The sequence below is a fragment of the Talpa europaea genome, assembly GCF_964194135.1.
Source record: "Talpa europaea genome assembly, chromosome: 4".
Lineage (NCBI taxonomy): Eukaryota > Metazoa > Chordata > Mammalia > Eulipotyphla > Talpidae > Talpa > Talpa europaea.
This window is the reverse complement of record NC_140070.1, coordinates 21,409,426-21,422,391: the sequence shown is the minus strand read 5'-3', so window position 1 is coordinate 21,422,391 and position 12,966 is coordinate 21,409,426. Positions and strand designations below refer to the sequence as shown.

General features: G+C 34.1%; 1 protein-coding gene across 15 annotated transcripts in view; it reads left to right on the top strand.

Annotated features, from left to right (window-relative positions):
• PCM1 (pericentriolar material 1) overlaps window positions 1–12,966 on the top strand; it is a gene marked incomplete at both ends in the record, with an annotated part of 69,939 nt that overhangs the window by 17,866 nt on the left and 39,107 nt on the right. For 9 of the 15 annotated variants that reach the window (XM_084232160.1, XM_084232159.1, XM_084232157.1 and 6 more), the window contains 11 exons: window positions 3,551–3,737; window positions 4,557–4,730; window positions 5,185–5,336; window positions 5,448–5,683; window positions 8,140–8,294; window positions 8,428–8,557; window positions 9,744–9,884; window positions 10,374–10,564; window positions 10,933–11,136; window positions 12,496–12,715; window positions 12,820–12,965. In XM_084232160.1, coding sequence (XP_084088286.1) covers window positions 3,551–3,737; window positions 4,557–4,730; window positions 5,185–5,336; window positions 5,448–5,683; window positions 8,140–8,294; window positions 8,428–8,557; window positions 9,744–9,884; window positions 10,374–10,564; window positions 10,933–11,136; window positions 12,496–12,715; window positions 12,820–12,965 — 1,936 coding nt within the window. Of the gene's footprint in view, window positions 1–3,535; window positions 3,742–4,556; window positions 4,731–5,184; window positions 5,337–5,447; window positions 5,684–8,139; window positions 8,295–8,427; window positions 8,558–9,743; window positions 9,885–10,373; window positions 10,565–10,932; window positions 11,137–12,495; window positions 12,716–12,819; window position 12,966 lie in introns of those variants that run through there. The other 6 variants (XM_084232165.1, XM_084232158.1, XM_084232167.1 and 3 more) reach the window with 3 other exon arrangements.

Genomic DNA, 12,966 nt, shown 5'->3' with positions numbered 1-12,966 from the left:
AAATGGTAGAGCTATAATTCAGACAAGGGAAAGGAGAAAGTTGAACCTTGAAAGATAGGTCAGATTTTAATATGCATAGGATTTTAATAAGGGAAAGGTAGAAAAGAAAGAATTATGAGCTACTTGGATATAATAATGTAGTTTTTAGAATATTCAAAATTTTCTTTTAAAAACAAATCCAAATTAGTACTTTGATTTAAAACCTATGAACCTGATTTATAAAGTATTTATATGAAAAAGAGATAAAAACTACATAGTACATATGGTTTAATGGAGAAAGTCCATAACTTAAATTGTCTTAAAAATACATAGTCATCTCAGAAGGGGCTAGAAAAGGCATAGTCATTCTAGTTAAACTAGTTATGTTAGTTACATAGGAAAGGCAGTAGTCATCTTCCTAACTAAACTATGGCACCTATTTTTTTCTGCCTTATAGAAGTTGTCTAATTCGCGTCTGGTTGCTAGTTCTCACTTGCTTTCCTTGTATTGTCTTCTCGAGCCTGGCTCCTGCCTATTACCCAGTTAGTGATAGGTGCTTTTACATTGGAAATGAGACTCAGTAGGGGCAGCCTCAACTGGTCAGTATTCTGCAACATCCCAGCTGCTGTCTTAGTAAAGAAAAGGCCAGCAACATCTTGGAGTCCCTGTTCCTTATTTTTGCCTATCACCTGTTTCTCTGCCACCCCCAAAAGAATCTTACTTTTTTTTTGCCTTGAACATGTTCCTTTATTTTCCCTGAACATACTCCTTGATTTTCCCTCTGCTGGTCTCTTTTTGATTATAATCTGATCACAGTGTTCCGCTTCCTAAACAAAAGAAACACTTAAAATTCTAATGTTGTACTCAAGACCTTATGGTCATTTTATACACATAAAGAAAGCAGCACACTGCCCACCAATGACTTTTAAAAAAATCATCCCCACCATCCTGCACTGGGAAACTGAGGGCACAGCAAAAGGTATAGCAGTCAAGGAATAGAGTGAAGAGGTTTTATGGGAAGCAGCTATAGCAGCTGTGAGAAAGAGGTAAGTGACAATAGTTTTTGGTTGTTTTTTTGTTGTTGTTGTTGTTTTTGAAGTAACAACATTGCATTATAGTATTATATATTGTTGCAGTTGTGCATCATTGGAAATCAGTGTTTGTATGTACTATATTGAGTTCACTGCTAAAAATTCAATTTTGTCCCTTATACCATTATCCCACTTCTGATGTAACACTCCTCCTCCCTTTGATAACCACTAATTGATTTTAATTAAAGTTTTTTTTATTTAGCTCATCTGTTTGTTTTCTCTATACCACATATGAGTAAAATTATATGATGTGTCTTATTTTACTAAGCATAATACCATCTCTGTGCTCTTGTAATGGTGGGATACCATTTTTTTCCCCATGACTGAATATTCTGTTGTATATAGATAGCACATTTTTCTCCATTGTCAGTTGATAGACTCTTAGGTTATTATCAGTTCTTGTTTGTTGTAAGTAATGCTCCTGTAAACATGGGGACATGTATCACCACAATACTTTGTTGTTTTTTAAATCAGGTAAATACTCAAATAGGATAACTGGACCATATGGAATACGTTTTTCATTTTTTGAGGAATCTCTATACTGCTTTCCATGATGGCTTTTCAATTTATATTTCCACCAATAGTGTATAAGGTTTCCCTTCTCTCCAGTCTCTAATTTGTTTCCTTTTTTTTTTTTTTTTAAGATTTATTTAATTTCTTTTTTTTATACAAGAGCTGAGGTACAGGCCAGAGGCATGGGAGGGTGAGTGGATTCACCAGAGACAGAGTGGGGAACAGAACAGGCAGACTGACGAAATACACTACTGAGGGGAGCAGTGGGTGAGACAGGAGAGGTCTTCTGCGCCATGTGGGAATCTCCCTGGCCAGCCAGGAATCAAACTGGTGCTGCAGAGACTACAGACAGCTTCACAGCACTGCGCTCAACCCGCTGTACCACCAGGGAAACCCCTAAATTTGGTTCCTTTTAAATAATTCTCACAAGTATGAGGTGATATCTCACTGTTTTTATTTGCCTTGATTAGGAAAGTATTAGGACAGTGGTCTAGTTTTGTTCTTTTGCATATGACTCTCCATTTTTCCCAACACTATTTATTGGAGAGACTTTCCTTATTCCATTGTAAGTTCTTGGCTTCTTGTAAATTAGTTGTGTGGGGGGGGGCGGTATTATTTTTGGTTCCTCAATTCTCTTCCATTGTTCTTTGTGTCTCTTTATTCCAATGCCAAACTGTTTTAATTATTATCACTTGTGGTAGAATTTAAATTTGGGAGCATGATACCTCCATTTTTTCTTTTGCCTCAGAAGTGTTTCTGCTATTAAGGGTCTTATTTGTAGTTCCAAATAAATTTCATAATTTTTTGTTCTATTTCTATTAAGAATGTCACTGAGATTGTGACAGATTGCATTGAAATTTGTATTTTGCTTTAGATGATACAGCTATTTTAATGATATTAATTCTTCCAACCTAAAAGTATGGAATACCTTTGCATCTCTTTGTGTCTTCTATGTCCTTCAGCAATGCCTGATAGTTTTAGGTATATGATTTATTTCTTTGGTTAAATGTATTCCAAGGTATTTAATTCCTTTTGTGGCCATAATAAATAGAACCCTGGTTTGCACTGGCAGCCTAGCTGTGTTTCCCCAATCCAGACTACAGCCTCCAGGTATTTCTCTCCATCCAGTGAAATGTGAATCTTCTCACTGTCCTCTCTAGTGCAGTCTATGTTGGCCTCTGAGGTACTAATAGTATTTAAATCTCACCCCAAGCCGTGGGACTCTCTTAGTATTATATTTCTCTAGTTAATTCTTAGTTGTTCTTCTTGGGTGCAAAATAAGGAACTTTTCCTATTAACATTGTGGTGTGGTCCTTGAGAAGTTTTAAAGTAGTAGTAGAATTGCTGAAACTCTTAATCTTACTTATTACCTTTGAAGGCATAAAATATCTTTGTCCACTCTATATGGACAGAAAAGTAATATGTATTTCAAAGACTAGAGGATTAACCATCATCTAATTAGAAAAGTTTATTGCTGAATATATTTCATAGTATTTTGTACCACAGACACTTGATCAATTTTGCATTATATTTTGAAACATGAATAGTTTTCTTCTGAAGGTGAGCTATGATTCCTCTGAATTATAGATTTGGAGCACCCTTAAGGACCTAATCTGTTAGGACTGTCCTATCAAGATGTGTAGATGGTATACTGCACATCATTATACAGCAACCCTTTTTAACTTACCAGAGAACCAACAATAACATATGACTACTCTAAATACTTTCCCAAGGTAGAGTATCATATTTGTTGTTACTATTTATTTCTTCTTGTTCTTTCCCTTCTGTTTTTAACTCTGATTGAGGGATATATTGTATCCCTAAATTTCTAAAATTTAAAGCTGCAGAGTTTAAGATGGTAATAATTTTGACTTTTAATTTTTCTGTATCCAGTCAAATTGTGCAAGTTAGTAACTGGTCTTTTTACTTTTTTTTTTTTTTTTTTTTGGTAGTTGTGCCTTCTTCAGCCTCTCCACAAAGGAGTGCAGATCAAAGAACTACAGCCTCAGCTCCCTCTGCTCCTGTGGGCTTAGCACCAATTGTCAACGGAGAATCCAATAGCCTCACGTCACCCGTTTCTTATCCTGCTGCTTCTCTAATTTCTCAGAATGAGAGTGAAAATGAAGGCCATCTAAATCCAACTGAAAAACTCCAGTAAAACATTTTTTACAAACATTATTTACATAGATTAGAATTAAATAATGGGAGTAAATTCTGAGGCTTTTTTCCTTTATGTTGAAAGTTTTGGAAAAACTAATTTAATATGATAAGCAGCTTTAAGTGATATGGTGGGGGAAGCGTACAGTATGTTATATGTACATCTTAGAGTTGTCCGAGAGAAATGGGATATGGTAATAACAGGTAATTTCTTTGCGCTAATGTTATTCCCATTTTCCACTAATGGTTTAGCAATAGCTGTTATTACAGATAAGAATCCTCTGTTCAAAAGATCTAGACCCCAGGCTCTAGATTCTTCACATGAAAAATAGGGATGATAATATACCTGCTTATAAAAGTGTTTTAAGGATTCCTCCCCCCAAAATTGGCACTTAGAAAAACTCAACAAACTTAATTGTTATTTTTGGTAAACATAATTTGTAGATCTCTACATATTGCATTCAATGCCTGCACCTACCATTTTGCCTGAGAGGTAATATTTACATTGAATATCCAGTACTTCACATTTTTAATACTTATTCAGAAACCTGGGAGTATTTTTGACATTGAGTTTTATGCTGTTAACATTTGTGATTGATTACTTAAAAGGACACTTCAAAATGCTTTTGACCCTGATGCAGTGTAAGAAAATACAATGATGGAATTTTGAGTGAGGTATTCTTAAAATTCATTACTTTACAGTTACACCCCCTGGATGTTTGACTAGGTCTAAATTTTGTGCTGGCTGCTATTATTTGAAAATAATGTAGGGTTTTAGCTTTCAAAAAAGGGCTATTAATATATTTTGTTTATCAGGAAGTTAAATGAAGTTCGAAAGAGATTGAATGAGCTAAGAGAATTAGTTCATTATTATGAGCAAACATCAGATATGATGACAGATGCTGTAAATGAAAACACAAAAGATGAAGAAACTGAGGAGTCAGAATATGATTCCGAGAATGAAAACTCTGAACCAGTTACTAACATTCGGTAATTTTTTTAAAGTTTGATTTTCTAACTTACTTATCCTAATTTAGTGCTTTTAGTACAGAACAAAGCCACTCAGTTCAGTGTTATTTGTCTTTCACTAAACTTCTTACAAAACTGCTATTTTTGTCAGTGTGATCATACTTGCCCTGTAAAGAAAACAAGGAAGTGTTGATTTGGTGGTTTAGTCAATTTGCTGTTTGTAAGATCAAATGCAAGTAAATCATGAAGTATTTAACTTAACCTTCACCTACTTCTTTATTTTTAGGTGTAATTAATTTTTTAGATATTTTCTTCTTAAATTTCCAAATAGCAGACAGTTAATAAAAAGAAAGTGCCAGTTATTCACAGTTTGAATTTAAATGGAAAATAGTCAGTGATGTTCATAAGTTTTGGGATTGTTGTAGTTCTGAAACTTTTTATTCACCTTAAATAACATCAGGCTCTTTTCTTTCAGAAATCCACCCGTAGCTACAACCTGGAATGAAGTAAATAGTAATTCTAATGCACAGTGTGTTTCTAATAACAGAGATGGGAGATCAGTTAATTCTAATTGTGAAATTAATAATAGATCTGCCAACATACGGGCTCTAAACATGCCTTCTTTAGGTATGATTGATATATTCACAGTTTTGCTGTATTCTTGGGAAGTGGATTATCTTTTCATTAGTATTCTTGTAAGTTTATTAAAAAAATTATTTCAATGATACATGTTTTCAGCAGATTGTCGATATAATAGAGAAGGAGAACAGGGGATTCATGTTGTACAGGATGAAGATGATGAGGAAGAAGAGGAAGCAGAAGAGGAAAGGGTCAGTGGTGCTTCCTTATCTAGTCCTAGGAGCAGTCTGGTTGATGAGGCTCCAGAAGATGCTGAATTTGAACAGAAGATCAGCAGACTTATGGCTGCAAAACAGAAGCTTAGACAGCTACAAGATCTTGTTGCTATGGTACAGGTAAATACTTTTTTTGTTTTGTTTTGTTTTGTTTTTTTAGTTTTATCAAAACTAATAGTGCATTAAGGTAAATCTATGTGTTTGATAATGATTATACTAGTACACTTTTATTATTGAGTTTACTATATTCCAGGTTAAGGATCTATTAGCACAATATATTCCATATATTAGAAAAGCAAACCTTTTCCATTAGAATGGGTTAATGGATATTTTAGGCTTTGTGGGGCATACTCTCTTTGTCAAAACTATTCAGTATAGAAGATGCCATAAGCAATACATAAACAAATGACATCACTGTGATCCAGTATAACTATTACAAAAATTAGTGTGTTTGTTTATTTTACTCAAGACTACAGTCTTGTATCATGTGGAACTGGTAACATCTCAATAAAATAAGTATTAAATAGATTAAAGAGGTGTTAATTTCCCAAGGTATCAGATCAGAATTTGTATTTTTTTAAGAGTAGATAAAAAGAAATAGAAATGTTAGAGTTTATACACATTTTAATGTTAAGGGACACTTCTTAATTGCTCTCCCAAATGACTAAGCAGTGGTGTATGAGTCCATTTCCCTAAACCCTTGTTTACAATTTATTGACATATAGCTTGTTTATTCATTACTGAGATTGTCTTTTGACTTCTTCCAAATTTTCACTTTCATAAATAGGGCTATTAAGAGAAAGAAGGATTATAAATACATTTGTACAAACATAACAACATGTATAAAACACATGGTTTTATATACATAGATGTAAGTTTTTGCTCATATATTCAAAGTAAATTTGTAGAAGGATATGTAACTGGTAACATTGGTTTCCAATAGAGAATGAAATTGATTGGGAGACAGGTTTGGAAAAGAAACTTTTCTAAATGTCTTTTTTATTTTTTGAACTTCGATCTTACAATTGCATTATCATTTCAGAAAATTAAAATGTTATCTAAAGCAAATAACATCTTGTATGCCATTGTACTTAGTACTTGCCCATTTTTTTCTTTTAAGATTCCTTTTCTCATATTAGCCAAGGTAGGAGAAATAAATCAGAAATGATGAGTTACTTGGTGGCTTATTGATTAATCAGGCTTAATTTTAGGCTTATGTTGAGTAGCGCACTTTTGCTTTAGGTGTGTGCTAAGATGTGAAATACATGAGGAAACTGCAATCCCGAGAGATTAATGGCCTCCCCCAAAAGAGAGCTAGTAAAAAATATGAACCCAAACTCCCAAGTTTTTATGTTAGTTTAAAGCATGTTTTACTTACTAAGGGTAGTCTTTCTCTACATCCTGTTTCCCAGGAGACCCAGGAAAAGGTCTAAATTTTCATATAGTTACGTGATTATATAAAGTTATTGATTAGATTAGCCTGCAAAACCTGTGACCCTTAATGAAGCTATGTCTTTTATGAGTCTCCAGATGATCGTCTCTTTCAGTTCCTTAATCTGTAATGCAATGTATATTAAAACAATAATTCTTAAGTTAATTGTTTTTAGTATTGGAATAACAGCATTTCAGTTGATCAGGCTGCCTTATACTACCATCTGAAACTTGAGGCAGTTTTGTTATGTATTTTTTGTTGTACTTTATTTTTTCACTTTTTGTTCAATAGCCTCATGGGCCAGTTTTTGTTCTTGAATCTCAACTCCGTCTCTTTCTAATCTTCTGATACATACTAGCAATAAATTTCTTTAGAGTTTAGACTGATGTGAAGACCAGAATAATACCTGTCTACAAACTTAAAATTGATTGGTTTTTTTTTAATAATTCAATGAGATTAACTCTTGAATGTTTTATTAGAATGTTCCTAAAGATTGAATTTTCACATTACATCCTCAGAGAAAGCATGGACAACATGAGTAAATATAAAATACATAGTTAAATATTTTTAAGAAAATGCAGTTGTTTACCTTCTTAACCCTTTTAATAAGTACATTGATTTCAACAGGAGATATGGCTCTCCTATTGATAGAAACTTCGTTCATTTTTTCCCCTAGTTAAGACAGATTTGAGATGCTATATTCTTCATTATTTTGTATTGATATCCATTGGCACTTGTTTGGCAAATAAAAGACCAAAGTGAGAAAATGGAAAATTTTAAACACAGCAAGTGATAATGGACATTGGTTATTTGAAGTTGTTAACATAAAAGAAAAACTAATATGAGAGTTCTCAGTGTCAGTGGTGTATTTTTTATCTTCACATTCTTTTGAAATCTCTTAATTGATAGCTCAGTATATGGTGTAGGTAAGAAAAAAACAACTTAGTATTTGTCATTATTGGGTAATTGGCAGCTCAGAATTTAAATATGCTATTTTTGCCATTGGTAGAAGGCGAACTTCATTGTTTTCTAAAATTCGTGTAGTTTTTTTACTGCTTTAATTTTTATGTATGTTTTACAAATGGGTAATATTAAGATATGAATTAAGTAACATCAAGATTTTAATATAATGGTGCTGTTTTAGGATGATGATGCAGCAGATCAAGGAGTTATTTCTGCCAATACTTCAAATTTGGATGATTTCTACCCAGCAGAAGATGGCACCAAACAAAATACAAATAACACCAGAGGAAATGCCAGTAAAACACAGAAAGATGTTGGGGTAAATGAAAAGGCAAGGTGTGTGTTAAGCTTAGAACTTTTATTTACTTAAAATGTAGTGGTTTTTGTATTCAACCTAGATGCTGTATTATATCGTGCTTAATGTTATCAGTTATATTGAAGTCCACAAATAATGTCAATTTATTTGTAGAGAGAAATTTTATGAGGCGAAACTGCAACAGCAACAGAGAGAGCTCAAACAGTTGCAGGAAGAAAGAAAGAAATTGATTGAGATTCAAGGGAAAATTCAAGCATTACAAAAAGCATGTCCTGACCTACAGGTAATTAGGAAATGTGTTTCTTTCCATTTGGCTGGGAAAAGATGTTTAAAATCTAATGTCAGTTGAGGGTCTCTCTGGTAACGCAAGGGGTTAGGACCGCAACCTATGAAGCATCCGCAGCCACTGCAGCCAGGGAGCAACCCACATGGCACAGCAGACCTCTCCTGACTCGCCGGCTGCTCCCCTCAGCAGTGTATTTCAGTCAAACTGCCTTATTCTGTCTCTGGTGGATCCTCCCACCCTCTTCGCCTCTGGCTTGTATCCCAGTTCTTGTATGCATAGATAGATGGTTCTTTAAAAAAAATAAATAATGTCAGTTGAAAGTACTTTGTCTTTCTAGAGCTTTTATAGCACTTTTATGACTAATAAATAGAACAACAGGTAAAATGGTGAGGGCTATACATTTACACTGTGGAAAAGGTAGCACATAGGACTGGACTTTGAGTATATCATTTCTTTCACTCATTAGACTAGCTACGGATTTAGAACATTTGTAACTTAAAATATTCTGATTTGCGCTTTGTAGTTATGGACTAGTATTTCCATATTTTACTGATTTAAAGTAGACTTAAAGCCCTTAAGCCACCATGAGTTATCTAAGGAAATGAATTAAAACATTTGAAGTTAAATATGTGTACTTTGGCTTATTACATAGTACTTTATGCATGGGCCTTTGATGTTAAACAGAATGAACAATCTAACCACATTAAGTAATCAGGAGTAGGGGTCAATATGAGAAGGGACTACAATTTCTTCTTGAGATTTTTTCCTACAATTGATGGTTAATTTCATTCTTCAGTCAGGTTTTATTTTTCAAAGAAAGGGAAACACATCAAATGTTTATAAATATAACTTTCATTTTCTAGGCTCCTAACCTTTTCTACTTAATCTAATCCTTTTCCCTGATTGGAATGATGTCCAGAGGACCATAGGCTGGTGTTGGGTTGAATGTATGAAATTTATTCCTCTTGTTTCTTGTTCTTAAGGGTTATTGCTAATCAACTTTAGGCTGTGTATTCATCTTTGTTTTCTTATTACAGTTTTTCTTTGGATCATGATGGCAATTCAGGTCTGATAATAAAGTAAATAGGGTATTAGAATGCTATAGTAGTAAAAATAACTGCTTTTATGAAATTAACATAACTACTTTAATTTCTCCTAATAGTTTTTACTAATTCATTTTTAGCTTTCAGCCACTGGTACCAGTAATTGCCCCACAAAAAAATATATGCCAGCTGTTACCTCAACCCCAGCTGTTAATGAAAATGAAACTAGTACAAGCAAATCTGTTTTTGAGCCTGAAGACTCTTCAGTAGTGGATAATGAGGTATTATATATTGTATCCTATTGTTCTTGAGCTTTAAGTCACATCTGAAGTATACTTTAGAATATTTGTGAGACTGATTTTTAAATGTTGTCTGTTTAGTATCTTTTAACTGGGGAAAGAAATAATGCTTCCAAAAGTAATTAAGTTGGGATCTTTTTAAAATAGTCTTGCTCTTTATTAGCTTATATTTGGCAGAATTATATAGTGGATAGTTATAGCAAATGGTAACCACTCAGAAAGACCTATCCTTTGGCATTTATTCATATGTGATTTGTAGAATACATCATAACTCTCTAAATGTCATTGAAGTATATTTGGGTGCTGCTTATTTTCATTAAAATGGCACTTAGTATACAAAGATATTGCAGTGTAAAAAGGATAGAGTGAGAATAGAAAGTTTTGTTGGTACTAATTATATTAGCCTATTATTTTCTAAGACTAAATTCAAATCCAAATATTAACACTAGATTCTAACTTTTGGAATAATAGCTGTGGTCAGAAATGCGAAGACATGAGATGTTAAAGGAAGAGCTGCGACAAAGAAGAAAGCAGCTTGAAGCTTTGATGGCTGAACATCAGAGGAGGCAAGGTCTGGCTGAAACAACATCTCCAGTGACTGTTTCATTGAGAAGTGATGGATCTGAAAACTTATATACTCCTCAACAAAGTAGAACAGAAAAGTAAGAGTTGATTAAATCATTTTCTTAAAATCACCTTCCTAAGGCCTTCCTAAGTCAGGCAGCCTTATCACTCAAGGAAAGCTGAAAGTTGTAGAAAGGGGGTACTTAGTTGGATAAACTTTCCAGAGGGTATGATTACTATTGTAGTTTATTTGAAACATTATTTTGTGGAAGCAGAATAAATATATTCTATGTAACAGCAGTGGGGAGAGTATCACCTATCCTGTAGTCACTGTGCTTAAACAAACTTTTATATATACACAAATGCGTGTATATATATAATTTGGAACAATGTCTAATACATAGTAATTGATAAAGTATTTAGCTTATCTCCAGAATGATCATGTTTTATATTTCTTAATTGCTAGAACAATGGCAACTTGGGGAGGTTCTACCCAGTGTGCACTAGATGAAGAAGGAGAGGAGGATGGTTACCTCTCTGAAGGAGTTGTTCGGACAGATGAAGAGGAAGAGGAAGAAGAGCAAGATGCCAGTTCCAATGATAACTTTTCTATCTATCCTCCTAACAGTGTGAATCATAACTCCCATGGTGTAAAGGAAACTAAAAATAGGTTAGTTTCACAATTTTAATTTTTTGCCTCATTTGAGGAGTCTTAGCTCTGATACCAAGCAACTCCCCAGCTCTCTGAACCAAGTGGATATCCTACAATTCAATTTAATTTTGACACTAACTTGGAATTAGGGTAGACCACAAGTTAAAGGGTTCAGTTCCACAAGACTGCCCTTACTTCAAATGCCAGTCATAAATTCCAAGCCCTTGGGCATTCACACACTTCTCTCTGACTTAGCTGTGAATTTGGAAGTTCCCACAATCCCTTTTCAGGTTCTATAATTTGCTGAAACAACTCATGGACTCAGGAAAACACTTAGGTTTACTGAGTTACTATAAAAGCTACAACTTGGGAACAGCCAAATGAAAGAGAAGCATTTGGGGAAGGAGTTATGGGGCTTCTCTCTCAGCACTTCAGTGTATCCACCAACCCAGAATTCTGTTTTAGAGAGGCATCACTACATACGTATAATTGATTAAATCATTGACATTGGTGATTAAGCTCAAAATCTCTAGCTCGCTCTTCCCTGAAGGTTGGAGAATAGGTTGAAAATCCCAATCCCCTAATTACCTAGTTGGTTTTTCTAGTGACCCTCCCTATCATGAAGCTATCTAGGGCCTACCAAGAGCCGAGCAAACTTGAATTTGGTTGAAAGGGGCTCATTCTGAATAACAGAAGACACCTATCATCCCAGAGGTGTTAAGATTTTTAGGAGATCTCTTCTGGGGACCTGTGACAATGACCCAATATGTTTTATTATACTAGAAGAGTGTCTGGGGACCTGTGACAATGACCCAATATGTTTTATTATACTAGAAGAGTGTCATCAAGACAGATCCCAACTAGAATGGACCAAGATTCATAAGCTTTGATCTTTGCTCCTCTTTTGAGGAATTAAAAAGTTTTAAATCATTAATAGTGAGAAGGTCTGTCAACAGAGTCATTACCTTTTTTTATAATTGTAAACGTCGTTTCGTGTGTCAAGATAGCTAAGTACTTCCACTTGATGATGGACTGTTGTATGACTAAGCTTAAAGCATGAAGGTTGGGGAAATGTTTGTAAATTTATTTTTCTTTCTGGTTTTGTAGAATACAGAATTAAATGGATACTTATGTGTAAAACAGATGGAAAAAAAATTGGGGGAGAGTTTTTTAGATTTTTTTTTTTTTTTTTGGAAAAGTTTTTTTTTTTTAAACTGTCCAAGGCTAGAAATACAGAATCTTCCCCTACCTCTTCTCCATACCTTTTAATTCTTTTGAATATAAAAAGAAACTGACTTATGGATCGGATTTATTGACAGATTTTAAAAATCAAGTAATTACATAAGAATGATCACCCAATGCTGTAAATTTTGTTAGGTGGAAGAACAAACGTCCTTTTTCAGCGGATGGAAATTATCGTCCTTTAGCCAAGACAAGACAACAGAATATCAGCATGCAACGTCAGGAAAACCTTCGTTGGGTATCAGAACTCTCTTATGTAGAAGAGAAAGAACAATGGCAAGAACAAATCAATCAGTTAAAGAAACAGCTTGATTTCAGTGTCAGTATTTGTCAGACTTTGATGCAAGACCAGCAGGTAGAGTTTACTATGAAAGTAAAAAATATTTTAATATTGTTTTTGAAGCAGTATAAATTTTTTCCAAATCATCAGTGACTCTATGAAAATTTTCCTTCCCATAGACTCTGTCTTGTCTGCTCCAAACTCTCCTCACCGGTCCTTATAGTGTTATGCCCAGCAATGTTGCATCTCCTCAAGTACATCTTATAATGCACCAGCTGAACCAGTGCTATACTCAGCTCACCTGGCAACAGAATAATGTGCAAAGG